Genomic DNA, 27990 nt, shown 5'->3' on the forward strand with positions numbered 1-27990 from the left:
CAGTCATGTGAAATCCATAGATTAGGGGCTAATGAATTTATTTAAATTCACTGATTTCTTTATATGAACTGTAACTAGGTAAAATCATTAAAATTGTTGCATGTTGCTTTTATATTTTTGTTCAGTATAGTTCCACATCATCCAGCGGGACTGCAATAGAGAGAGTCAGCAGTTTAAGTTCCTTGGCATCCACATCACCGAGGACTTGACATGGACCGCTACACCACCACAACATCGCCTCTACTTCCTAAGGGGGCTGAAGAAATTTGGCATGCCACCCCGGGTCCTCTCCAGATACTTCTGCTGCACCATTGAGAGTGCCCTGACTGGTTGCATCACGGCCTGGTACGGGAATTGCTCCATCCACGACCGCAAGTCCCATGGTGAAGACGGCCCAGTTCATCACTGGGACCGTGTACCCACCCATCCAGGACATCTACTTGAAACGGTGCCTGTATTCTTATCTTTTATTATTTCTTATTGTTGTTGTATTGTCGAGAAGGAACTTGCAAGTTAGCATTTCGTTGGACGTGTATATGAATAGCATGTGTATCCTGTACACACGACCAATACATTTTGAAGCTTAAAACTAGTTACTTTACATCACTGAATGCCCATTCGTCCAGTTGACGGTTTTAGTAACGGGGTTCGGTCTATGCTCTGGCTCTAAATGGATCTCAGGACAGAATGGTAATTGAATGTACAAAACATTAAGGACACCTGCTCTTTCCATGACTGGCTGACCAGATGAATCCCAGGTGAAAACTATAATCCCTTATTGATGTCACTTGTTAAATCCACTTCAATCAGTGTAGATGAAGTGGGGGAGATAGGTTAAAGAAGGATATTTTAGCCTTGAGACAATTGAGACATGGATTGTGTGTGTGCCATTCAGAGGGTGCATGGGAAAGACAACATATTTAAGTGCCTATGAACTGGGTATGGTAGTTGGGGTCAGGTGCACCGGTTTGTGTCAAGAACTGCAACGCTACTGGGTTTTTCACAATCAACAGTTTCCAGTGTGTATCAAGAATTGTCCACCACTCAAAGGACATCCACCCAACTTGACACAACTGTGAGAAGCATTGGAGTCAACATAGGCCAGCATCCCTGTGGAACGCTTTTGACACCTTGTAGAGTCCATGCCCCAATGAATTGAGGCTGTTCTGGGGGTGCAACTTAATATATCGAAGGTATTCTTAATGTTTTGTACACTCAGTGTATGTCTCTGAATCAAAGAAAATCCATGTCATTTTGGTTCTTTTTTTCCAGTTTAATTTGTCTCTGCTTAGTCACTGGATTGAGTGTGAAAGGACAATGAAGAAAACTATTTTCCCCTCTGGTAGTGAAGGACTTTCTACTTCATACCTCTACGGAGCATCTGGTTAGCTGCAATAAGCATTACACTGATGATAAATGCAAAGGCAAAAGCACAAATCAGACTCTTCCGCACACAAGTGTGCTTCACCTGTTGTGTCGGGCTCGCTGTGAAGAGAGAGAGAAAAATAGAGAGACAATGACAGAGAGAGAAATTTATCAGGAAAACAGTACACAATACATTGTACTTCATCGATTACAAGCCTTCGTAAGACGGTAGCATGAATTTTGCTCATTAGAAATATTGCATAGCTGTATTTATCAGCAATGTGTTAAACATGATTGTGCTGGCTGAAGCTCTTACTGTCAATGTCCACTTGGCACACTTGGTTGTCCAGGTGGCTCTCTTCGGTCATGATGATGTTCTCGATGTCTTTCATGGTGAGATGGTCACAGAACGTGTCATACAGCAGCCTCTTCAGCTCATCTACCGTTAGCTTCGACATGTCACACTGGGGGATAGTACCAGACACAAACACTAGCTAGGTTTCCATCCAACAGGCGACAGATTTTCATGCGAATATCCAAAAATACACATCAAAAATATGCAAATGTTCCACCAGTGGTGTGTTTCCACCAAAGGTACTTGTTGCAGATAACAATCAGTGTGTGATGAGGTAATGCACACCAAAAAAGTCACGTTTTCATGTACCGAATAAAAACGCTGCTATATCGTGTCAAAAATGTTCCACACCACCAATAGTTTTATCACAAAAACTGTTGTGTTAAATAGCACATGCCTACTCTGGTCTTGGTACATGTGCTCTATCTATCAACAGATACAGTGCGGGTAGGCTAGTCTACATGATGAGATTATTGTGGATAAGAGCAACAATATTTTTTATTTGTCAAACAGCAGTAAAGCAACGATCATCATGTCACCAGAATAAGACCCTCAATATTTATTGTAAAGGAGCATTAAGCTCATCCACTTACACTTTCACCACCCTGTGAAGTTCATCTGTAGCCTAATAAACTGCATGCTCCCCGACGAGTCGTACTGGGAGGACCACACAACATTTCATCATGTGACTCCAAATTTACCTCGGGGAGCATTTCTATGTTAGACAATTATAAGAGGTGCAAGGGTTTCTATCTCTACACAGACACATGGATGTAAATCAGAGGAGGCTGGTGGGATGAGCTATAGGAGGACAGGCTCATTGTAATGTCTGGAATGGAATTAATGGATCTGTATCAAATACATCAAACACATGGAAACCACATGTTTGATTCTGTTCCATTTATTCCATTCCAGCCATTACAATGAGCCCATCCTCCTATAGCTCATCCTACCAGCCTCTTCTGATGTAAATTACTGTTATGAAGTTTAAAATCATGAACAGCCCCCTGACTATTATGACATCCAATGTCATGATCCAGTCATCACGGAGTGATGAAGAATTTAAACAATAAAGCAACTAAGAAAGTGTTTGTATTAATTGTCTGAACATTGCTCTGCACTACTCTCTCTCTCATGGAAAAATTGAATAGAAATGTGAATCTCAGGGGAACGATTGCAATGGCAATTAGGAATAAAATACGTGATTTCATAACCACAGTGGAATTGGCCTCTCTTTAATGACTCATTTAGCTCCTATCATGTTTTTATGGTAATTCTAATTAGACTGACTGTGGTTTATAATCACAAAAGCTTTAAAAGCCCTCAGGAAAATCATCTCACTCTGATGAGGAAATATTAAGCCATAATTAACTCTGAAAGAGAAAGAAGAGAATGAGACTGCACAGATGAGGCTTTTGATAGGGATACTAGTGATACTTTACCTTCCAAAATACAGAGTCAAAGTTTGCCCCGTGGAACTTATCAGGCATCCCAGCAGCAATAAGTTTTGGTCCAAGCAGTGCAACAAATTCGTCAAAGTCAACCTGGCCATCACCTGCAGGGACAGGAGAGGGGATATTTAGTCAATAGTTCTGTCAGCCAGACACTTTTACACATGTAATGGGGCCAATGGTTTATCTTGAATTATCCCAGTAAACCTCATTTAAAATTGCGTATGTTTGTAACTCACCATCAATGTCCAGCCTTTGGATAATAATCTCCAGCTCCACCTCATTAGGCATGTATCCCAGCGACCGCATGGCCACCCCCAACTCCTGCTTTGAGATGTAGCCATTTCCATCTCTGTCAAACACCTTGAAGGCCTCGCGGATCTCTGTGGGGAAATGGATGGTAGAAGGACTAGTGAGACTAGTCTGATATTCTATTTCTAATGCACTGATCATTTGTAGTTCACATTTCCCCGCCACACAACAGAGCTGTCCTGACCTCTCAAACCACTCATAGAGAACTGAATAGTCACTTCACCACTACCTACAAGTACAAATGACCTCTACCTATACCCCCCATAGCCTCGTTATTGTTATTATATTGTGTCATTTTTTACTTTAGTTTATTTGGTAAATATTTACTTAACTCTTCTTGAACTGCACTGTTGGTTAAGGGCTTGAAAGTAAGCATTTAACGGTCTACACTTGTTGTATTCGGCATGTGACAAATACAGTTTGATTTGATTTGATGTGTTAATTATGCTCAGACTCAGAGTTATGTGGCGTTGTGTTCACGTAAATAATGCTGACTGAGAAATATGTGGTCTTATGTTCATATCTTATTGCGGCTAGTTGGCTGAGTGTTTGTTTGCATCAAACAGCAGAGGGACTGACATTTTACATCTGTGATGCCAACTGTATCTCATTCACTTCAAACAGAATACTGTAGCACAAGAGGAGAGGCTACAAGCCTAATAGCAGTAGCTAGGGGTTAAGGAATAGTTTCCATACCAGATCTGGAGGGTTACAAATAAACAAAATGCTCATCAATATGGTAAGGGGCTTTATATGTTTGTTTGGATAAGGCTTGTAATATCCTTGACCTGGAGTTTACTTAGATACAGTGTATCACCAATGAGGTTTTGAGCCATCTTTCCAGGCTGGGTAAAAGACAACAGATCAGAATCAGCTAGTACAAACTGAGCATATTGTGCATACAGTCATAAGATTCCAGCACGTCAAACTTCAACAATACTGTGCTCAGATGAGGTATACCGCTTTCCTTTCACCTTAAATTAATTTCAAACGCTAAACTCAACCTGCGCATAATCCATGCAAATGCCACTTTAAATCCACATTTGGTGGTGAATAGTCCTTCCAGTGACAAAGAGGCTTTAAATATTGCACTTACCCAATTGTAACAAGACTCAAGGGGTTTGAAAATGACAAATTAAGTGGATAATGTGTTTCGAGGAACTGGTTTTTATATTCCCCTGCTGAATGTATAATCCAAGGAGGCTGTTACTTAAACAGTATAACAATTGAGTGGCTATTTATATTTAGTGAGTTGAGGCAAAGTCCAAAGGATTTGCAGATTTCACATACAAAGTATCCAATACATATTGTATTGTTATATGTATGGGATCTGAATTACAATATGCTAGTGAAGTAATTATCTGTAAAAAAAAACACAACTTCATTTTTTGACAGGGGAATTGCAATAGAAATAGCATGCAAACCAATTAGCCTATACTCAAATGACTTTTTTGTGATGAATAATTTGAGCACTTGTGTGCATGTGTTAACCTTCTGTTAAATGCAATTGATAAAAGGCATATCGGAACCTCTTTGGTGTACTGAATGCTGAAATAGATGTGTCCCTGTGTCTAATCTGTGGCCAGGGTCAGACTGACCCTACTGCTCTGGGACACAACAGCAGGATCAAGACAAATCACACAATACAATTACAGTGAGTGCTGTTATAACTGATATGTTTCCCAGAAAGCACATCAAAGGAAATCGTGATTAATGATTGAATGAATGAGAAAGTTGTTCAGCCTTCACATCCTGTGTATAATGGAGATTAATAAGGTTATCTCTTTCCGTACCAAGTAGTTTCATGGATGTCTCTAATCTTGGCAGTATTAGGAAGGTTGATACAAATACCAGGGCCTCAATGTAATAAACTGTTTCGGATAATAATTCAATTTTCACCACATCCATTCTAAAACTAAAAGCATTGTATTTGGAACAAAACACCCACTAAACCATAAACATCAACTAAACCTTGTAATAAATAATGTGGAAATTGAGCAAGTTGAGATGACTAAACTGCTTGGAGTAACTCTAGATTGTAAACTGTCATGGTCAAAACATATTGATGCAGTAGTAGCTTAGATGGGGAGAAGTCTGTCTATAATAAAGTGATGCTCTGCCTTCTTAACAACATTATCAACAAGGCAGGTCCTACAGGCCCTAGTTTTGTCACACCTGGACTACTGTTCAGTCATGTGGTCAGGTGCCACAAAAAAGGACTAAGGAAAATTGCAATTGGCTCAGAACAGGGCAGCACAGCTGGTCCTTGGATGTACACAGAGAGCTAATATTAATAATATGCATGTCAATCTCTCCTGGCTGAAAGTGGAGGAGAGATTGACTTCATCACTACTTGTATTTATTAGAGGTTGAATGTTGAATGCACCGAGCTGTCTGTCTACGCTACTGGCACACAGCTCAGACACCCATGCATAGCCTACAAGACATGTCACAAGAGGTCTCTTCACAGTCCCCAAGTCCAGAACAGACTATGGAAGGCACACAGTACTACATAGAGCCATGACTACATGTAACTCTACTCCACATCAAGTAACTGACGCAAGCAGTAAAATGTAATTTAAAAAATAAATACAAAAACACCTTATGGAACAGCGGGGACTGTAAAGCAACACAACATTGGTAGAGCATGAGGTCACAATGACCTGGCCATCAGACATCTTTCTGCCCCTCTCAATGCCTCACAATGGTCCTCTGTAGCTCAGTTGGTAGAGCATGGTGCTTGCAATGCCGGGGTTGTGGGTTTAATTCCTGGCATCACCCATGTAAAATGTATCACTGTAAGTTGCTTTAGAGAAAACAATCTACTTGATGGCTTATGATATTATTATAATAGCAACACGTCTTACTTCCTGATCAATGGGTGTGATTGAACAATTGTCTTCTAGCTCATACACTGCCAACTTTTACTGTTGATATACACTCATTGGCCAGTTTATTATGTACACACATCTAGTACACCCCTCCACTTGGGGCTCATGAGTGGCACAGCAGTCTGATGCACTGCATCTCAGTGCTAGAGGTGTCACTACAGACCTTGGTTCAATTCCAGACAGTATCACAACCTGGATGTGATTGGGAGTCCCATAGGGCAGCATACAATTGGCCCAGTGTTGTCCGGGTTAGGGTTTGGCCAGGGTAGGCTGTAATTGTAAATAAGAATTTGTTCTTAACTGATTTGCTTAGTTAAATAAAGGTCAGACCCCTCTTTGCCTCCAGAACAGCTGGAGGCTGCAGTGGCGTTCAAATGTTGCTCAGTTGGTATCAGCCTGTACACCAGCCAGGAAGGGGCCATTGGCTTATGCCAAATCCTTACTCTGCCATCAGCATGACACAACAGGAACTGAGATTCGTTGGACCAGGCAATGTTTTCCACTCCTCAATTGTCCAGTGTTGGGGATCGCGTGCCCACTGGAGCCCCTTCTTCTTGTCTTTAGCTGATAAGAGTGGAACCCTGTGTGGTCTTCTGCTGTAATAGCCAATCCGTGACTAAGACCATCGAGTTATGCGTTCCAAGATGCCGTTCTGTATACCACTGTTGTACTGCGCCCATTACTTGCCTGTTTGTGGCACACCTGTTAGCTTGCACGAATCTTGCCATTCTCCATTGAAGTCTCTCTTCAATGAGCTGTTTTTGCCCATAGGACTGCTGCTGACTTGATGTTTTTTGTTTGTCGCACCATTCTTGGTAAACCCTAGACACTGACATGCGTGAAAAGCCCAGGAGGCCGGCCGTTTCTGTTACACTGGAACCAGCGCGCCTGGCACCAACGATCATACCGCACTCAAAGTCACTTAGGCCCCTTGTTTTGCCCATTCTAACGTTCAATCGAACAGTAACTGAATGCTTCCATGCCTGTCTGCCTGCTTTATATAGCAAGCCAAGGCCACGTGACTCACTGTCTGTAGGAGCTAACCATTTTTGTGAATGGGGTGGTGTACCTAATAAACTGACAACATCAGGCTGATAAATGCAATGCCCCTTGGAGTGTTGTGGCTGTAGATACAGCCTCCAGTGACTGAGCGTTATTGGGGCAGCGATTATTCACTTTTTCACCTATTTGTTTTCTCTTTCAAAACAGCCATATTTTATATAAATGTTATGATATGTTAATTGTCAATTCTGAATATTACGATTCAGCTCCAAGTATATCTTGGCTCTCTAACAGATATCCTTAATATGAATGAGAGAGGTTGAAGGTCATAGATTCTTGAAGGTCGTAGTTTTAAGTCTTAGTCCTTGATTTAATGTCAAGGTTATGGCCACCAAATTGCTCCTATTCGAAGAAGAGTTGTACTTTAAAACCTTAGCTCCCTTGGCATATCATTTATTTTACATGTTCAGAACTTCTTCAAAGTCAGTCAAAACCTTAGTTTCCCACAGTTAGTTTAAAAATCCACAGTTAGTTAACAAATGAGTTAAATTCATGATCTGTTTCTTTGAGAATGGAATACTACAGAGCCTAGCTCGTCGCCTGCGTGCGCATGTCCATTTTCTTCAAAGTGCAGATATTTGACTGGAGTTGAATTCTCACGTCGACTATCATTATTTATGCTCACAATACACATCTGATCTGTAGAATTGCTGACATTCCTGAGCAGCGGCAGGACTCTGAACACACACCGAACAACGTTCCATTATTGAAGATATAAGTCAATTCCTTAATTTCCACCTGGTAGTCACTTTAAAAGATTCCAATCTAGAGGTGTATTAAAATCTCCTCAATCAATCTGCTCTGTAGAGCAGAAAGAAACCATCTCTGGTGTAGTGATCCCAGCCCTGAAAGGGGACCTCTACAGGGGTCTGTCTGCTCCGTTCCCCCTGAACAAAAGGTCACCTATGAGCCTGAGCCCTATTCCTCCCCAGTGCCTCAGGACCATAGTTTCCCTCTCTGAGGAGGACAGTTTTTTCTGCTTGTCTGTCTCACTCTGCAGGTAGGTCTTGTATGGGTGAAATAGCTCTATTCTGCATTGTCCCAATGTTTTCCCAACAAATGACTGACAACAATCAAACAAAAATGAAAAATCACAAGACTGTGTGGTTCCAACTGACTGACAATTACATTTGCTGAAGCTGGTGTCAGATATTCAATTTTAAGCGACATGCTCATCCATTTCATGAGAATTCTCTCTCTTTCAAAAGGCTTGTCTTTTTATCATAATATAGCTGAATTGGCACTGTGACATTGGTTCTGCATTCAGTGAGACTGCGGCTGAGAGAGAGAGAGAGAGAGAGAGAGAGAGAGAGAGAGAGAGAGATTGAGAGAGAGAGAGAGAGAGAGAGAGAGAGAGAGAGGGTTTCCAGAGATCCCTCGTCTTCAGATAGCTTACTGTGAGCCTGGAGCTCTCCAAGAAATTATCACAATCTCCAGTCATGACTTGATCTTTGTTATGACATTTTCAATAATTCAGCTTTAACAAATAACTAATCCCGGGTTATCTATTCAGCTTTACAGACTCAACAGGAAACTCTGATTCTTCTGATGTGCCAAGGCAATTGCGGTACAAGCTGTCTGCTACAGATTTAGGAACTTAATTTGACCTATATTGTTACAGCAAAATAATCCTGCAGCAACAGGATTTGAATGTTTAGTCCATAATGTTGCTTGATCAGTGGTTAGGCTATCAGCAGGTCAAAAGTAGGCTAAATGAAAAGTGTAATGCTGTTAATATAACCGTGCTTTAGAGTGGGTTTTCAGTGAATCTATGTAAATCACAAAGCCCATCTGCATTTCCTGCAGTGCAGGAACATTCTCAGCAACAAAAGAGTGATCAAATTAAGATTCTATATTGCTATATACCAGAGGTGGACTCTACATAGTAAGAGGTAAGGTGATGGAAACCCTCTTATAGTTCACTCTATTCTGGGACCCTGCAGATTCAACACTGTGGGAAAAGCCTTCCTGGTACTAATTTAAACAGCGGGTGAGTCCACGAGGACACCACAGCTTACCACATTCTCGGAATTGACCCACCTACATACAGTAGGGTAACAGTATTTGATGAGAACAGCACTGTATACTACTGTGTTCTAATTTGTTCAAACAATCTTCAAACAATGCCATGCCACTTTGTTTATAGCAACGCTTTCTCAATGAAATATAATTCTGATGATTCTTTCTATTGTGGGTACGTTCGTAAATTCACACTGGAGTGTAAGAGAGCGCTCAGAGTGCACTCTGGGCATTCGTAAATTCAGAGCTTTGTCAGATTGTCTGTTTGAACATTCAGAGCTTGCCGCTCTCTGAACATTTAGAGAGCACACTGGACGCTCTAACCAAAGAGTAGGGTTGATCCGAGCATTCTGACCTCACAACGGCAGTCAAGCACCCAAACTAACTGGCTAAAGTTAGCTAGCTTGCTGTCTACTTCTAGACATAAAATGAGAGAACACGTCAATGTGCTGCTGGCAACAATTTAATTGCGCTTCTTTTGCAGATGTTTACTGACACCGGTCATTTTCGATGGATGTTGAGCGTTCCTAAATTCATCAGTTATTCTGAGTTCTGGCACACTCAGAAGAGAGTGCTCTGAAATCGGATTAGATAGCCAGATGGAGTTAACGAACACACCCTATGTATGAACTCTATTATAGCCCAATTAGAGTCCAGTGTGTGTTCAACTGTGTGTTAGGTATTATGTGTAAATCAGCTGATGGGGACCATTGCTGCCATACAGAGGGTTATGGGTCTCTGTCAAATGTTAGCATTGTATCAAATGGAATAGCTAATTCATTTTCAGATTTACAGTAGTCAGAGACCTCATCTCTATATGAGGTGCTTATCTTCCCATTTGTAACCATGTATGAAGACAGATTTGCATACAAAGTGGAAAGTGATCTGAGTCATACAACAATGTCTTGTGTCTGGGGGATTCTCTGACATTCTGTGATCTATAAAGAACGTTTGTGAGCTCCGTCAGTTGTGAGTTGAGAAACAGGAAGAGAGGTGGAGACTGAGACATGGGATCTCACTCTAAGGAAATCAGTGCTCTGTGGTCTTATCTTGCTCGGCAGACTTGTTCAAGGGCTAGAACTGGCAGTCCTAAAATGCTTTCCTGACTATGCCATAGCTGTCGAGGTGCACTTGAATGAACCGTTTCAGTCGGATTATTTTGAGGTGTTGACTCTTGTTCGTAGGGAATATTGATTGGGAAGAATAACAAAAAGTGCCATTCGCTGTAATCCCCTTTAGTTCCCTGATGATGAATATAGTTACACCTCCTGACCACATATTTTAAAAAATATTTTCAATATATTTTTTAATGCATTATTTTGGTAATAATTATTCTGTCATATAGCAACTGTAACAATTTTGGTGAGAAAATGGTACATGATACAGTTATTATTATAGCACTTTGCAGAATCATCAAGGAGCACAAAGGTTTTTAATATTGAAACTTGGACAGTGCAGTATTACAGTGTAATCAGTCCCAGAAACCAGTCACCCGGCCAAAAGACAATTACTTTATAAGGCAGACAATAAAAGACATTTGAGATTGTCCGGCTATCTATTTGGTTAACTATTTAGCAGGCGGACTGAAGATGGAGGTGCAGAATGCCTCATGAGAAATTGCAATATTCATTATCTCTAAAACGGACCAAATAGTAGCACTACACCTGACCACATATTTAAAACGGATCCATTTGCTCGTGGGCAATAACATTCAAACTGGATAATAACCCTAAAAAACGTATAAGGACAGAGAAGTTAATTGATAAATATTACGAACGCATTGTCACGTCTACTCCCGCTCCAACGCTTAGGCGCTCAACGTCGCCGGTTTACTAACCACCGGTCCTAGCAACCCATCATTACACACACCTGGCAACTCTCATTACGCACACCAGTGCCCCATCATTAGGCACAACTGGACTTTATCAATACCTTGATTACTCCCCCTTTATTTAGCCCTCATTTGTCATCAGTCTATAGGTGTTATTAGTTGTCTCTCACGTTCAGTACGCTTCCCATGTTTGATGTTTTATATCTTCCCATGTTTTGGGATGTAGATGTGGCCCTCGTCAGGCTCTGGAAAGGGAAACTGCTTCTGCTACCTGCCCTCCAGAACGCATCTATGTCCCCACGGGGGTGAGGAATCGGCTGTTGACCTGGGCACATACATCCCTCGCCGCCGGACACCCAGATATCACCCACACCATCCAATCCCTCTCTGAGAAGTATTGGTGACCCACCTTGGCGCAGGACGTCACCCACTATGTCAACTCGTGGTCCCTATGTACCCAATCCAAATCTCCAGCAGGGAAACTACTTCCCCTTCCCGTGCCTCAGCAGCTTTGGTCACATCTGTCCATAGATTGTGTTGCTGATCTTCCCCCGTCTGATGGTTTCACCACTCTTATGGTTGTTGTGGACAGATTCTCCAAATCCTGCCATTTTATCCCTCTCTGTGGTCTTCCTACCGCTTTCCAGGTTGCTGAGGCGTTGTTCCAACAGGTTTTCTGGCACTATGGCCTTCTGGAGGACATCATCTCCGACCGTGGCCCCCAATTCACGGGTATGGAGAGCCTTCATGGAGAAGCTGGGGGTCACGGTTAGCCTCACATCCGTGTACCGGCCTCAGTCCAACGGCCAGGTGGAGAGGACCAACCAGGAGCTGGGAAGATTCCTTAGGAGTCAATGTCATGACCAGCAGGAGGAGTGGGTACGGTTCCTTCCCTGGGCGCAGTACGTCCAGAACTCACTTCGTCACTGCTCCACTGGGCTGTCTCCCTTCCAGTGCGTCCTGGGGTATCAGCCGGCCCTGGCCCCGTGGATTCAGAGCCTGACCGAAGCAGCAGATGAGTGGTTCGCATGCAGAGGAGGTTTGGACTGCTGACGTCGTGGGGGTCGACTGCAGTACCTGGTGGACTGGGAGTGGTACGGTCCAGAAGAGTGGTGTTGGGTTCCAGTGGACGACATTCTAGATCCCAACATAATTTGAGATTTCCACCCTTGCCATCCAGATCGGCCCACCCCTCGCCCTCTGGGGGTCAGGGGGTGGGGTTACTGTCACATCTACTCCCGCTTCACCACTCCGGTGCTCAACGTCGCCGGTTTACCAACCACTAACCATCAGTCTTAGGTGTTATTGGTTGTTTCTCACGTTCAGTACGCTTCCCATGTTTGTTCTTTTGTATCAGTTCTGTATTAAACTCACCTTCTGCACCTGCTTTTGGACTCCCAGCGTATTCGTTACATGCAGTCGAGGTCAAAACATGTCAAAGAGGAACCAGGGGAAAAAATGAAGAACCAAACTCCAAGAGAAAACAACGCGATTCCTCGACAGACACCACCTGGTACGGTAAGAGTGGAAACCAACCTGCTAAAATCAAGAAATTATAAATTGGGAGAATTTGAACTTGTCAGTAAAAACATAAAGGAGAACGAGTGACGAAAAAGCAGCGACAATGGAGAAAGAAACAAACAAGCTAAAAGGTACAGTCAATACTATTGAATCTGATGTTAATGAACTTAAAAAGGAGAACATGTTTCTAAGAGAAGCCTTACATGGAATACAGACTAGATCCATGCGAGAAAATCTGGTGCTTAAAGAAAATGAGGGTGAAAGATCCTGAAAGTATGGGGAAAGAATTTATCCTTGAAGCGCTACAGATCCCATGTGATACTGTTGACAAAATCAAGCCTCACAAAAAAAGATTACAGTTTTAAAACTGCAGTAAAATTGCAGTAACTGCAGTCGACTGTAGTGTTTCGGACGCAGTAATTGCAGAATAACTGCACTGAATAACTGCACAGTTCTACTGCACTCTAACTGCAGTTATACTGCAAAATTACTGCAGTAAAGAAACCTTTGTTATTTGGATAAAATATTTGCAGCACACTGAAGTTAGACTGCACTCTAACTGCATTTATACTGCAGTGTACTGCAGTTATACAGCACTCTGACTGCAAACCTTTTTCGAACGCGTACACCGTTTTGGATAGAGAGGACAACAATATGAGTGCCCAATCGTTGCCAAATTTGCATTCTTAAATATAAAATAATGGTTAAAAGCCTGGGCAAAAAACTCACTGGCACGAAAATAGGAATGAATGATCAGTTCCTGAAGGAAATTGCAGAACGGCGCAAAGTTCTGTACCCAGTATTCAAGGTGAATAGACTTATAGGGAAATGTGTAGCTCTCGTAGCCGATAAACTGTACATTGATAACCAATTGTTCCGAGACACCAAGACTACTCCATGGCTATTCCAAATAATACAAAGTTCGAAAAGAGGAGTTGAATATCAAGGAAAAAACGGAAAACAAGAAAATACAACAATTGATAAAGAAATAAACTACAAATACACTATATCATTCAAGGTAGCATGTTGTAAAATAATTTGTATTCGACTTTCTATTCGTATTATTTATAAAAAGATTTTAAAAAATAGCATTAGAAGAAAGGATAATTATTGAAATAATACATATTTCAAATATAATGAACTGGAACACAAAAGTATTTAGAAGCCCAAAATTAGGTAGGAATCAACATGGTAGAGATAAATAAAAAAAACACAGCTAACAGAGGACATAGAAGGCACAGTATGTGGGTATGTGCGGGTGTATTGTGATGGAAGATGGAGTATATGTTTATGCGGTATAGGTTTTTGGAAAAGTCTGGAGTTAAGTGAGTGAAAAAGGAAAATTGTTGCAAATGCCAGAGCCCATGTGTGTCTGCGAGCAGGAGTAGTGACAGAGAGAGCTTTCAATTTTGTGCAGATATGGGATATACATTTTAAAATAGATTATAAATATAGTTTATTTATTTATTTTCTTATCATGACGGAGCAGTCCCCGACCCTGTCCCCTAGACACCCACCTGAGTGACCCACACACTAAGGAGAAATCCTTATCTGTTTTATAGGCCTACTGCAAGTAGCCTATATGCAGCCAAGACAGAAAGATAAACGCGGTCAGAGACCCACTAAAGTAGCACTGCCTGGCAGACTCGGACTCCACTAAAGCCAAAGCCCCTGGATATGTGAGCATAATTTACAAGGAATTTTTCAAAGGTGCTAATGAGAACCTTGATGACCTTGTACCTAGCTGGTGGGGATTCCGGTGGGATGCCCCCACACAGGTAGTAGCGGTACTGGCTACACTAGCTGCAATAACCCATGGGGAGGGGGTCACAATCAGAGAGGGGGCAAATGATTGTGGCCCTGGTGGGACAAAATAATCAAAAGGTCTGACTGCACAGAGATGCTTGGTAAAATGGTCACAACGGGGGACCAGTGTGTGTGTGTTTCAGGTTAGTGTATTTCAGGGTAGGGGTTGTATCTGAGCACCATCAGCTAAGGCTTGACATTGGTTAATCATATCTCCCCATTCTTGCTCAATTTTGCGTGCCTTCTCAAACAGCTACAACTGTATATGCATTCGCACATTAAGCCTTCTCTTGAGTTGGGCTCACGTCTGAGCTTGTGGTTGTTTGAAGGGGAAGGGTGGTGTGTGTGTGTGTGTGTGTGTGTGTGTGTGTGTGTGTGTGTGTGTGTGTGTGTGTGTGTGTGTGTGTGTGTGTGTGTTAGAAAGGCAGGAACCTAGGAAGAAACCTAATGTGGAACCAGGCTCTGAGGGGTGGCTTCTGGCTGTGCCGGGTGGAGATTATGACAGTACATGGCCAAAACAATAATTGCTTGCCAAAAATGCAATTCTTTTAATGCCAATCCTGGTTATAGGTAACAATCCTGGTTATAGGTAACAATCCTTCATATAAATTGCCAACATTATTGCCAACATCATTACCATTAATTTATCAAGCCTACAAGCAGTGGCAATCCGTCTTTCAGGGCAGGTTTTTAGAAAATAATAAATAAATAAAATACTTTTTTGTTTTGTTTTTTTGGGGGGGGGCTTGCCTGTTTTGCATGTTATTGTGGAATTAATACGTGTCACATATCAGTTTGCAAACAATGTTCAAATAATATATACAGTATCATTGAGTTAATAAACCTGCATACAAACATGGTCTTTTTTTTGTTTTCTTGAGAAAGGCAGCTCCAAAATGCAGGTGTTTCAGCCTAGGTCAGTGCTTTCTGTGGTGGTTGGGAAAGCCAGCAGAAAATACGGAGTGTTACGCCGTGATTGGCTCAGTGTTCTGTCACTCATGTGGACTTTACGTCACTGCCAAGTGTAAGAGGAGACATTGAAAATTCTATCCCATCAGCTGCTGCCAACAAAGTGCCCATCCAAGAAGGCTCAAGGTCATTGGCCACAGATAAAAGGATGTCAAATCACTTTGATTGAACCGATCATGTTAACATCATACTTTCACAATGTTAGCTAGCAGTCATCATCATGAATCAAGTTGACAATCTACTTGCAAATCCTTTTAAATCCTTGTCATATGAAGAGAAATAAGGAAGAAAAATTATAGAAAAAACGTAGCGGTGATCATCGGCCATTGGACATAAATATGACACAACAAGTTGGAAATCCCAAATTCAACGAGTGGTTTGAAAGGAATCAGTGACAATGGCTGTGTGGTCCCAAATCTGGGATTAAGGGACTTTTTTCCAAGTTTAAAATGATAAACAATCAACATTGGCCATGCTGTCAATTATGTCCAGAATGTATTATTCCTGCCCAGGCGCAATTTAGATTTTGACCACTAGATGGCAGCAGTGTATGTGAAAAGTTTTAGACTGATCCAATGAAACATTGTATTTCTGTTCAAAATTGTGTATCAATACTGCCCAAATGTGCCTAATTGGTTATTTAATAACATTTCAAGTTCATAACTGTGCACTCTCCTCAAACAATAGCCTGGTATTATTTCACTGTAATAGCTACTGTAAATTTGACAGTGCAGTTAGATTAACAAGAATTGAAACTTTCTGTCCATATAAGATATGTCTATGTTCTGGGAAATGTTCTTGTTACTTACAACGTAATGCTAATCACATTAGCACACATTAGCTCAACCGTCCAGAGGGTGGGACACCGATCTGTAGAGATCCTTAAGAGGTTTTTAAAACCTCATCACACTACAAACTATCACCCTTCTGCACTTAAATAAATCATGAATATCATTGATATAATGGAACTAGTGGATATATGGAGGGTTAAATATCCTGAACTAGTGAGATATAAATGGTGGAGGCTCAATCAAGTTAGTAGTATTGAATACTTATGTCATTTTCGCTAGCACCAAAAGTTTTAAAAAAAGTGTTGACAGGAGACAGAATGCAGTTGGACCATCAAATATTTGGCATATACATTTCTCTTACAGAATGTCCAAGTGAGCGAGGATATTGGGAACTTTATCAACCCCTATTGGATGACAGCTTGTTTTTAACCAGGACAGAAGAATTTATAACTGGCTTTTTCTGACATAATATATTGTAGGTACAGCAGATCCCCTTACTGTATGGGACACTTTTAAATGTGCCTTTAGAGGCCATGCAATTCAATACTCATTTTTAAAACAAAAGCAATTTAAGTCAAAATAATTCATATTAAGAAAGGAAATAGAGGGACTAACAGTACAGATAGATACTAACCAAAACAGTACCATACAGGCACAGAATACGTTAGAGGAAAAACAAAAATAAATGGAAGAACTTATTCAAGAAAGATCAAGTGTAATATATTATAGTCTGGGGAAACTCCAGGGCTGGATGGCATACCAGTTGAGGTATACCAAACCTTTTTTGATGTACTCAGAAGACTGTTATTAGCATGTTTTTAACTACTATCAAAATGGTAGATTATCAGATACTCAACAAGAAGGTCTGATTTCATTATTACTGAAACAGGACCCAAGTGGTAAATATAAAGATCCAATCCATTTAAAAAAATCGGAGTCCCCTTACACTTCAGTGTTGTGATGCAAAAAAATATAGAAAAGTGCATAGCGCATAGAATTTTAAAAGTATTGTCGGATATTATTCATCCTAATCAGACAGGTTTTTTACATGGACGATACAGTACGATATAATATAAGACAAGTACTGGAAACAATAGAATGCTATGAAAAATCAGGAAAACCAGGCCTGTTATTCTTAGCGGACTTTGAAAATACTTTTGATAAAGTACGATTGAGATTTATATATAAATGCCTTGAATATTTAAATTTTGGTGAATCTCTTATACAATGGGTTCAAGTATAGCAGCCGTAGGTGTAAAGATAGTAAATAATGGGTACTTCACAGAAAGTATTAAACTGTCAAGAGGTGTGAGAGGAAGAAACAGTCGCAGACTGTTCTTTCTGCTACAGCACGGCAAGCCAAGTCTAGGTCCAAAAGGCTCCTTAACAGCTTCTACCCCCAAGCCATAAAACTGCTGAACAATTAATCAAATGGCCACCCAGACTATTTGCATTGACACCCCCACTCCCTTTGTTTTTACACCGCTGCTACTTGCTGTTTATTATCTACAGTATGCATAGTCATTTTACCCCTACCTAGATGTACAAATTACCCCGACTAACCTGTACAGGTTATAGCCTCATTATTGTTATTTTATTGTGTTATTTCTTTTCTTTTTTACTTTAGTTCATTTAGTAAATCTTTTCTTAACTCTATTTTCTTAAAACGGCATTGTTGGTTAAGGGTTTGTAAGTCGGCATTTCAAGGTAAGGTATTCGGTGCATGTGAGAAATAATATTTGATTTGATAAATAGGACTGTGGAATTATGTCACACATGCAGCTAACAAAAATATATGGAAATGTCTGCTCTACTCAAAATTACAACCAACTAATTGCAGCATTACCGCAAAAATGGAAGAAGCCAGTGGAAGGGGGAGAAAGTAGGGAACTTGTCTGAAGTAACATTTAGACCAAAATTGGGAAAGAAAATTGTGATAAATAAAAAAGTATACCAGTTTCATATTCAGGACCAAAAAATGTACAGCTGTTTGACAGCAAATGAATTGCTCAAAGCGATGATGGAATTTTAGGGCGAGACAGTTTGGCCAGATCTGGGGCCAGGGTGTCTAACCAAGAGCAGAAACAGAACATGGGGATTTAATTATCAGCACAAAAGACTGATCTGATTTTCATCTCTTTTTTGTTACAACAAAATCTCCATTGTTAACTTCCACGAAACTTATGAAAACACATTTATTCTAATTAATGTGTATCTTGTCATTGCAGGAACCACCAAATTGCCCTTTCAGACAGGAGGAAGGCTGCAATATTCTGGCAGGGTTTAGTTTTTTACCCAATGCCAGATCTCTTTAATGATCCGTCTGCTGAGATGCACCTATGTGAACTTTAGAATTTGGCTTTTCAAAATGAAAACATCCCTTATGAACTCAACTCCACAGTCCATTCTTCCTGGAGTAGTAGACAAAGCATTGTCTCCAGTTTATATTTGGTTCTATATTTATATTTGGGTTCTATAATCTCGTCACCCAGGACCAAATATCCTGTGCAAGACTAGGTTCTATATTACCCAAACCCATAGGTTCTCTATGATTTGCAACCTCTATAGCCAAACGAAGGTCAACTAGAACAGTGATGTGTCAATGCCGATCAATATTTAAGGTTTTTATTATTTTGTTGATTGTTTTAATTCCTATGTATTTAGTTCAATTTCAAATCTCCATGAACCACTTGTTTTCAGATTTCACAATGCAGCTTCTCTCATTGTTATCTGGTCCTTCCAAATAGTAGACACTCCTCCCTGCCCCATACCATCGCCTGCTGTCAATCATCAATGACCTTCATAAAAACAGTCAATGACATTAATATTTTCACTTTTAATTGGCAGCCGGGAGTCATGCTCATCATCAGCAGTCATCACATATTGTGAGTTCCAATGCCATACCATGTACACAGTGCACACCAATGGACCAAAATGCACCATTTCCTTTACTTCAGGGTTAGAGGACCCTCCCTCTAACGTCAGAATGGACATGCATTGTATTATAATGACTGTTGTTTTCTGGAAGTGTGAAGAAGTAAATAATTGGCAAAAATAGTTTTCTTCTATTTGGATTCTAAGTACTTGGTTTTCTGTGTTTCAAAATTGGAAAAAACAGACATACACAGATTATATTCAAATCAAATCCAACTCTATTTGTCACATGCCCCGAATACAACAGTGAAATGCTTACTTTCAAGCCCTTAATCAACAATGCAGTCCAAGAAAGAGTTAAGAAACATTTACCAAATAAACTAAAGTAAAAAACTAGCAAAAGTAACACAATAAATAACAATAAAGAGGCTATTTACAGGGAGTACCGGTACCGAGTCAATACGCGGGGTACAGGTTAGTCAAGGTAATTTGTACGTTTAGGTAGGGGTACGTTTTGAACACGTCGGCTTGTTTTAGCTACAGTACATCCTCTCAGGAAAATCTGATTGCATTTCCTAGGAAATTCTGGTGACATTTTTGGATTTATCCTGCTACACAGTTACACTTGGTGATATCCTCTTTCTCCTGATTCTATATGTCCCCTCCCTGCAGCACCAACGCATTAATGATAGGCAGTGGTTTGCGATCCATAGGTAACCGCTCTGTCCCGCTCCCCTGTATCCCGTTCCGGAGCTGACGATCCGAATCACGTTTTGCGCACACATTTTTGTTGTCACCCTCCCTTCACATTTCTCACTGTCAATCCTGAATGATAATTCTTCAGGTTTAACCGGTGAGACGTCCATGCAGAATCTGCATACCAACCATTTTATCTCAATCAGTTTCATGGGGATATGGATTTAGATCTTGTTGAGTTATATAGTGTTGTTTCGAAGCAGGCTACTTTGTTGTTTTGAATTGTGTAAAGTGACTGAATTTTAGGGCAGATGGTGTTAATAAACTGTAGCATAGCCTACCTGTGTTTTGTTTCAAAGCACATATTTTTGCCTAGTGGCATGGCTGTTGAGTTTCGGCTACATGAGAGAAAATTTTTACCATCATGCTGTAATCTCAATAAATTAGGTGGTGTTTTATTGTTTTACAGTGATCTTAGACTATGCTATTATATTCTGTTATTTTATGTAAAATACTATCATTATGTGATCTTGCAGAAATTGATTCAGCTTTGATATAACTTTATTAAATGAGCACCATTCGCCAGAGTCACTTGTTCTCTACGAATAGAGCAGAGACTGTGCGTAAATAGAATCCCAAACATGTGCAAAAGCTTCGGGAGCTTTAGCTGTCAGGAAGAAGGGTCCCGAATAGTAAGATCCGCAGCTACTCTGTTGATGATAAGTCATAACTTTACTGAATTAAATCAGAAAAGTTATTAGAGTAAACAGATAGATAAAGTCTGTGGATGCTGGGTGGCCTGTATAGGAAATAGCTTGCAGTAAGCAATATGCAGGGGCTTCAATACATATGAATCAGAATAATGGAGTGAATTGAGTGATTGCTGTGAGAGATATATCTGTATACACATCTTTACTCACAGGCAGTCTGAATCGCCCATGTTTGGCAAGATAGATTAATAAAGAAGGAATATTGAGAGTGCGAGAGAGAGAGAGAGAGAGATCATTAACTGCTTGACATAACTAAGATTTGGGACATGTAGGTCCAACAAGGCTTCTGTGAAACAGGATTGCATGAAGTCAATTTAAGTATAATTAAATACAGGAATAAAGTATCAGACAACGAATACAACAAAAAATGGAAGTACAAAGACCTGAATATTGGCTAGCAACATTCAAGCAATATTCAAACAAATATTGTGTAGCAACATTATAGCAACATTCAAACAACTATTGTCTAGCAACATTATAGCAACATTCAAACAACTATTGTCTAGGAGCATTCAAGCAACATTCAAACAAATATTGTCTAGCTATATTCAGCATGCTTTTCCAGGCCTGCAAGCCTTAGAATAATAATATTCATAGCACACACTCAGATTTGCATGCACACTAGCACCCATTCTCTTTGTCTGTCACATGCTGCAGGATGAAGGATTTAAATGATCAGGATTTCAGTTATTTTGCTAATGGTGGAACTACCATCAAAACAGGATCATTATTAACAACAATAACAACACTTTGGTGCCCACTGATGTGTCGCAACCCAATGTGGTGAAACGTTACACTACTTTGATCCCCCAATTTTAACAGTTGTGCACATGTAAGTTGTTTTATGTACAAATTAATGGGTCAAGAACATATGTTATACAACGGTTGGGTCTAATCTTGAATACTGATTGGTTATTAAAACCGCATTCCAGCTGGTGTCCTTTCCACAAGTTGCCACCGGCTAAATCTATGATGTTAAAATGCCCATTTACTCTGTGCAATCCACTCAACGCAATACACTGTCTCCCAGGCAATTTATATACTTGAGCTCCACTACAAAAAGCATCTAGACATTATCTCACATTTCTTTTGGACTAACATTTTGTATTCAACAGCAGAGATTTGCAAAATCCTTGCTGTCTGTCTCAGACTTTGGCAACATTGATTCAATATTCAAATTTGATCTCCTGCTGTCCCATAATAATGAATGTGTCGGGAGTCGGGACAAGACAGACAGGCAGGCAGCATTTCTCAGCCAGTCGAAATCATGAATCAACTGGCATCATTTCTACGGATATACAGTTGAAGTCGGAAGTTTACATACACCTTAGCCAAATACATTTAAACTCCGTTTTTCACAATCCCTGACATTTAATCCTAGTAACAATTCCATGTTTTAGGTCAGTTAGAATCACTACTTTATTTTAAGAATGTGAAATGTCAAAATAATAGTAGAGAGAATTATTTATTTCAGCTTTTATTTCTTTCATCACATTCTCAGTGGGTCAGAAGTTTACATACACTCAGTTAGTATTTGGTAGCATTGCCTTTAAATTGTTTAACTTGGGTCAAATGTTTCGGTAGCCTTCCACAAGATTCCCACAATAAATTGGGTGAATTTTGGCCCATTCCCCCTGACAGAGCTGGTGTAACTGAGTCAAGTTTGTAGGCCTCCTTGCTCGCACATGCTTTTTCAGTTCTGCCCACAGAATTTCTATAGGATTGAGGTCAGGTCTTTGTGATGGCCACTCCAATACCCTGACTTTGTTGTCCATAAGCCATTTTGCCACAACTTTGGAAGTATGCTTGGGGTCATTGTCCATTTGGAAGACCCATTTGTGACCAATTTTTTACTTCCTGACTGATGTCTTGAGATGTTGCTTCAATATATCCACTTCATTTTTCTTCCTCGTGATGATCTATTTTGTGAAGTGCTCCAATCCCTCCTGCAGCAAAGCACACCCACAACATGATGCTGCAAACCCTGTGCTTCACGGTTGGGATGGTGTTCTTCGGCTTGCAAGCCTCCCCCTTTTCCTCCAAACATAATGATGTTCTCTATGGCCAAAGAGTTCTATTTTTGTTTCATCAGACCAGAGGACATTTCTCCAAAATGTACGATCTCTCCTTCTGTGGCCTCCAACTGCTCTTAAATACAAGTAAAACTAAATGCATGCTCTTCAACCAATCGCTGCCTGCACCTGCCCGCCCGTCCAGCATCACTACTCTGGACGGATCTGACGTAGAATATGTACAGAACTACAAATACCTAGGTGTCTGGTTAGACTGTAAACTCTCCTTCCAGACTCACATCAAACATCTCCAATCCAAAGTTAAATCTAGAATTGGCTTCCTATTTCGCAAACAAATATTATTTTTGTAACCTTTATTTAACTAGGCAAATCAGTTAAGAACAAATTCTTATTTTCAATGACGGCCAAGGAACAGTGGGTTAACTGCCTGTTCAGGGGCAGAATGACAGATTTGTACCTTGTCAGCTTGGGGAATTGAACTTGCAACCTTTACTGTTACAAGTCCACCACTCTGACCACTAGGCTACCCCGCCACTCCTTCACGCATGCTGCCAAACATACCCTCGTAAAACTGACCATCCTACCGATCCTCGACTTCGGCGATGTCATTTACAAAATAGCCTCCAACACTCTACTCAATCAATTGGATGCAGTCTATCACAGTGCCATCCGTTTTGTCACCAAAGCCCCATATACTACCCACCACTGCGACCTGTACGCTATCGTTGGCTGGCCCTCGCTTCATACTCGTCGCCAAACCCACTGGCTCCAGGTCATCTACAAGACCCTGCTAGGTAAAGTCCACCCTTATCTCAGCTCGCTGGTCACCATAGCAGCACCCACCTGTAGCACGTGTTCCAGCAGGTACAGTATATCTCTCTGATCACCCCCAAAACCAATTCTTCCTTTAGCCGCCTCTCCTTCCAGTTCTCTGCTGCCAATGACTGGAACGAACTGCAAAAATCTCTGAAACTTGAAAAAACGTATCTCCCTCACTAGCTTTAAGCACCAGCTGTCAGAGCAGCTCACAGATTACTGCACCTGTACATAGCCCATCTATAATTTAGCCCAAACAACTACCTCCTCCCCTACTGTATTTATTTATTTATTTTGCTCCTTTGCATCCCATTATTTCTATCTCTACTTTGCACATTATTGCAAATCTGCAAATCTACCATTCCAGTGTTTCACTTGCTATATTGTATTTACTTAGCCACCATGGCCTTCTTTGCCTTTACCTCCCTTATCTCACCTAATTTGCTCACATTGTATATATACTTATTTTTCTACTGTATTATTGACTGTATGTTTGTTTTACTCCATGTGTAACTCTGTGTTGTATGTGTCGAACTGCTTTGCTTTATCTTGGCCAGGTCGCAATTCTAAATGAGAAATTGTTCTCAACTTGCCTACCTGGTTAAATAAAGGTGGGAAAAAAATGTGCAGTTGCAAACCGTAGTCTGGATTTTTTTATGACAGTTTTGGAGCAGTGGCTTCTTCCTTGCTGAGCGGCCTTTCAGGTTAAGTTGATATAGGACTCGTTTTACTGTGGATATAGATACTTTTGTACCTGTTTCCTCCAGCATCTTCACAACGTCCTTTGCTGTTGTTCTGGGATTGATTTGCACTTTTTGCACCAAAGTGCGTTCATCTCTAGGAGACAGAACGCATCTTCTTCCTGAGCGGTATGACACTGTGTGGTCCCATGGTGTTTATACTTGCGTACTATTGTTTGTACAGATGAACGTGATACCTTCAGGCGTTTGGAAATTGCTCCCAATGATGAACCAGACCTGTGGAGGTCTACATTTTTTTCTGAGGTCTTGGCTGATTTCTTTTGATTTTCCCATGATGTCAAGCAGAGGCACTGAATTTGAAGGTAGGCCTTGAATTTAGCTCATTGTTATGGATGTATCCAAATAAATGTCACTAGAATACAGCTTAAACAAATCTAAATGCGGCTAGTTTGTTGTTATTATAGTTGGCTAGCTAGCAAGCAAGGGATAAGAACGTTGCCAGCCAGTATGGCAATGGAACATTTAGAACTAACGACTGGGTCACATCCATAGATACTGAACAAATAGACTGAATGACTGTGTCGCGTCTCTAGCAACCCTAGATTTGTGTCGGGACTATATCTTGTGGAAAGATGAAATTGTATGAATAAATTCATCAAAATTAAGCTTTTAATGAAAATATGTCAATCATTATTTCAATATGTTTGGTAACCCATTGCATGAAAGGTATAATTCCCTCGAAGCCGGTGTTTGGAGGATATATTAGCACGGTTTGCCGGCGTTCAAATTCATCTCGGACCTAACAACACCCGTGCCAATATATCATTCAAACACCGGCTGCTCTGGCTTTATCACCAAAATAGAGAATATTACAGCAGGCCCAATAATGTGAGTACATTTACGTTGTAATTGCTGCTCTTGCTTGAGACCATTCTGGTGTCAAACATTTAGCCCCGTATCTGTGAGGCGCTCTCCAACTTGCTGACTCATTTTATGTGACTCATTTTATGGTCAAGTCTAAGGTCATTCTCTTACCCTGGCTGGATCGATCCGCCACATTTAGAATGGATTTAGGCAAGACATGAAACAATACAATGTAAGATTTTAATTTGAGACAGTTTTCTACAGCAGCAACAGCAATATAAATTATTATAGTTAATGGACATGTTTTTAGGGGTTGATACATTTTTTGTTGATACAATAATGGACATTTTTGTAGGGGTTAATCATTTTTTTACAAGTGCAAGTCAAGTCTGAAATTTCAAAGTGGAAATTACAAACTTCATAAGCATTTTTAAGCCTCAAATACACTATATGTTTGTATTTCCTGCTGTGCAGGAAATTCTCAACAACAAAAGCGTGATCAAATTAAGATCCTACATCTGTAGATATAACAATCATGACTCACCTTCCACCTCATCCTCAGGCAGGTTAATGGGGGTCCGGTATGACAGGATATCTGGAATAGTGCAAATTCCCCTGTACATCAACCTGGTGGTTCGCACTGGCATTCGCACTGGCATTTCTGCGAGGGAAAATCTGTGTCGCGATCTTCATAGGCTATAGCTCACTGTTTGCTGAACAAAACTTTACTATAGTGCACTTTGGAGAAAAAAAATCTCTTCAGGTTATGTCACTTGATATTTTCTGTTTTTTGGTGTAGCCTGTTGAGAAAACAGTAGCGGAATCGAAGCACGTGTAGTCCCCGACAAAGTGGCAGGTGTCTCTGCCTTTGGCTTCATGCATGTAATGGCTGGCTATACAACAAGAATTCTTGTGTACATATGTCACGCCAACTCTGCAATACAATTACCAAAGGATATAAGTGCTACATATAGTGCAGAAAGTTTATTATCAGGTGTAATTATATCTATGTTATTGTCTCAAATAATGATCCACCTAAGCATAGCGAATATCTGTGTTACACCAAAACCTCCAATTTGAAACCACATATTATATTCCGCATATCTGGGAATAAAATAATGATACAAAAAAACTATACATAAAAACACAACTTGTGAATTACAAATCCGAGTCAAGCGCAGATGAAGTATGCACCCGCTTTAAAATGCACGCCATTACATAATTGTGAGACTAAAGACTTCTATTTCGTGTTTGATAGGATTAGCTAGCATGCACATATTTTTGTGTTAAATCATAGATCAAGGTAGGCTAATGCCTTCCGTTTCCTCACACGTCCCTCTCCTGTTCCTTTATCTTCACTTCTTGAGACCAGTCGATACAACTGTAAATAACCATTAGCCAAAAACAGCTGCAACCAGTAGCTTATTGAACAGATTTTCATCGGTAAGGTTCTCAGTGAAATTAACACGTTTTTTTGGCGGCAAAAATAGACAAAAAAAATGTATAGCCTAACAACTAAATAACAGCAAAACTAAAAACAAGAGTTGTCATGGTATTCAATAGTCACTGGATTTCCTGGTCGACCCACTGTCTCTTTATTCTGATGGAGAAACACTCCGTGTGTAGGTTGATCCTTGAGCAGTCTGCTCTGCACACTGTTGTCTCATTTGGGTTCGCTCAATCCAAGCTCCCCACGGTTTCTAGTGATGACAACCCCATCCACCTCCCCTTTCACAGTAGACTTTATATATTATCTTATTGAACACAAAACGTGTCTCTCAAGGTTGACATTGATGACTGACTCTTTTTACTATTTAGTGATGCTTGAACATGATGGTCACTGTATATTGTACTAGGGCACGTAATGGTAAATGAATAGATGGACGTAGAGATAGAGAAATAATATTATAGTCTATCCATATAAATATATAGTTTTATGCTAAAGCTGTATATGGTAATACATATATATATGTTTTACTTGAAATGTGAAAGAGCTGATCCCGAGGAACAACAGGTGATCTTCAGTTTGACTTTTTTGGACGATAGCTACTGTGATAGGAAGGTCAAAGCTGCGCGCCGTAATACGATTCCAGCACCAAGGACAGCGCATTCTAACGTTCATGCACTTTACTGCCTCCTCTTCCTCATGTCAGTCTGACGTCGTGGCGCCAAACGCCTCTATCGTTTCCTTACGGAGTTCTTCAATATGTGATTTCAATTAAACATCACTCAATGAAGCATATCACTCAAGTCTGTAGATGAAACTAGAATTATTCACAATTTCAGTGTATGTGTGCGTGTGTGTGTATTTATTTTTATGTACTGCTTGTTTGTTGGCTGTGTGTCAGGATTCTTCACATAGTTGAATGAGAATCCTGTGGTGAGGGCTCTGAATGGTTTCTCTGGGCTGTTTTAGTGCTGGTTTGGCTGACAGGTCTATTCCTCTCTGGATGCTGGGGGATTGTCTCCCTCTGCTGCACCTGGGCCCCTCCCTGAGCCTCTGTCTGAGCACTGCCTGGGCTCTGACAGCAGCAGGCTTTATGAAAGTTGAATAACAGGCACCTCTCATTCCAAACCGATCCACAGTACAATGGATGTGATGGTTCAGACCCTGAGTCATCCTCTCAAACCCAGAAAGACAGGCTCAGCTTTAATGATTTTTCTAACACAATGCCCTGAGAAAGCCATGGTTTGATAATCACATCCAAAATGCCCCCACACTGCACAGTACGTGTCTTGTTTACAAAGGCATCCTTGCATGTTTGGTGAGTGAGTGCATCACCTTTAAATATGTATTGATTCTCAATGTCACAGCTGCCCTGCTAGGATAAAACATGCTGAAAACCTGTTGTTTATTCACTGT

General features: G+C 40.6%; 1 protein-coding gene across 1 annotated transcript; it reads right to left on the reverse strand.

Annotated features, from left to right (window-relative positions):
- Nucleotides 1-465: 465 nt before the first annotated feature.
- LOC139421926 (calcium-binding protein 7-like) lies at nt 466-26777 on the reverse strand. The gene is made up of 5 exons (XM_071173062.1): nt 25672-26777; nt 3411-3554; nt 3163-3275; nt 1682-1829; nt 466-1485 (listed from the first exon to the last, which is right to left on the reverse strand). The coding sequence occupies exons 1-5, from the start codon at nt 25784-25786 to the stop codon at nt 1358-1360; spliced, it is 648 nt and encodes a 215-aa protein (XP_071029163.1). The 5' UTR covers nt 25787-26777; the 3' UTR covers nt 466-1357.
- Between the last annotated feature and the right edge of the window lie 1213 nt (nt 26778-27990).

Source organism: Oncorhynchus clarkii, chromosome 12, assembly GCF_045791955.1.
Source record: "Oncorhynchus clarkii lewisi isolate Uvic-CL-2024 chromosome 12, UVic_Ocla_1.0, whole genome shotgun sequence".
Classification (NCBI taxonomy): domain Eukaryota; kingdom Metazoa; phylum Chordata; class Actinopteri; order Salmoniformes; family Salmonidae; genus Oncorhynchus; species Oncorhynchus clarkii.

Coding starts and splice junctions, on each gene's coding strand:
- LOC139421926 (XM_071173062.1), bottom strand. CDS start 25,786: ATGCCAGTGCGAATGCCAGTGCGAACCACCAGGTTGATGTACAGGGGA. Junction 1,830..3,162: donor TTGACTCTGTATTTTGGAAG/GTAAAGTATCAC, acceptor ACTATCCCCCAG/TGTGACATGTCGAAGCTAAC. Junction 1,486..1,681: donor GTGCCAAGTGGACATTGACA/GTAAGAGCTTCA, acceptor CTCTCTTCACAG/CGAGCCCGACACAACAGGTG.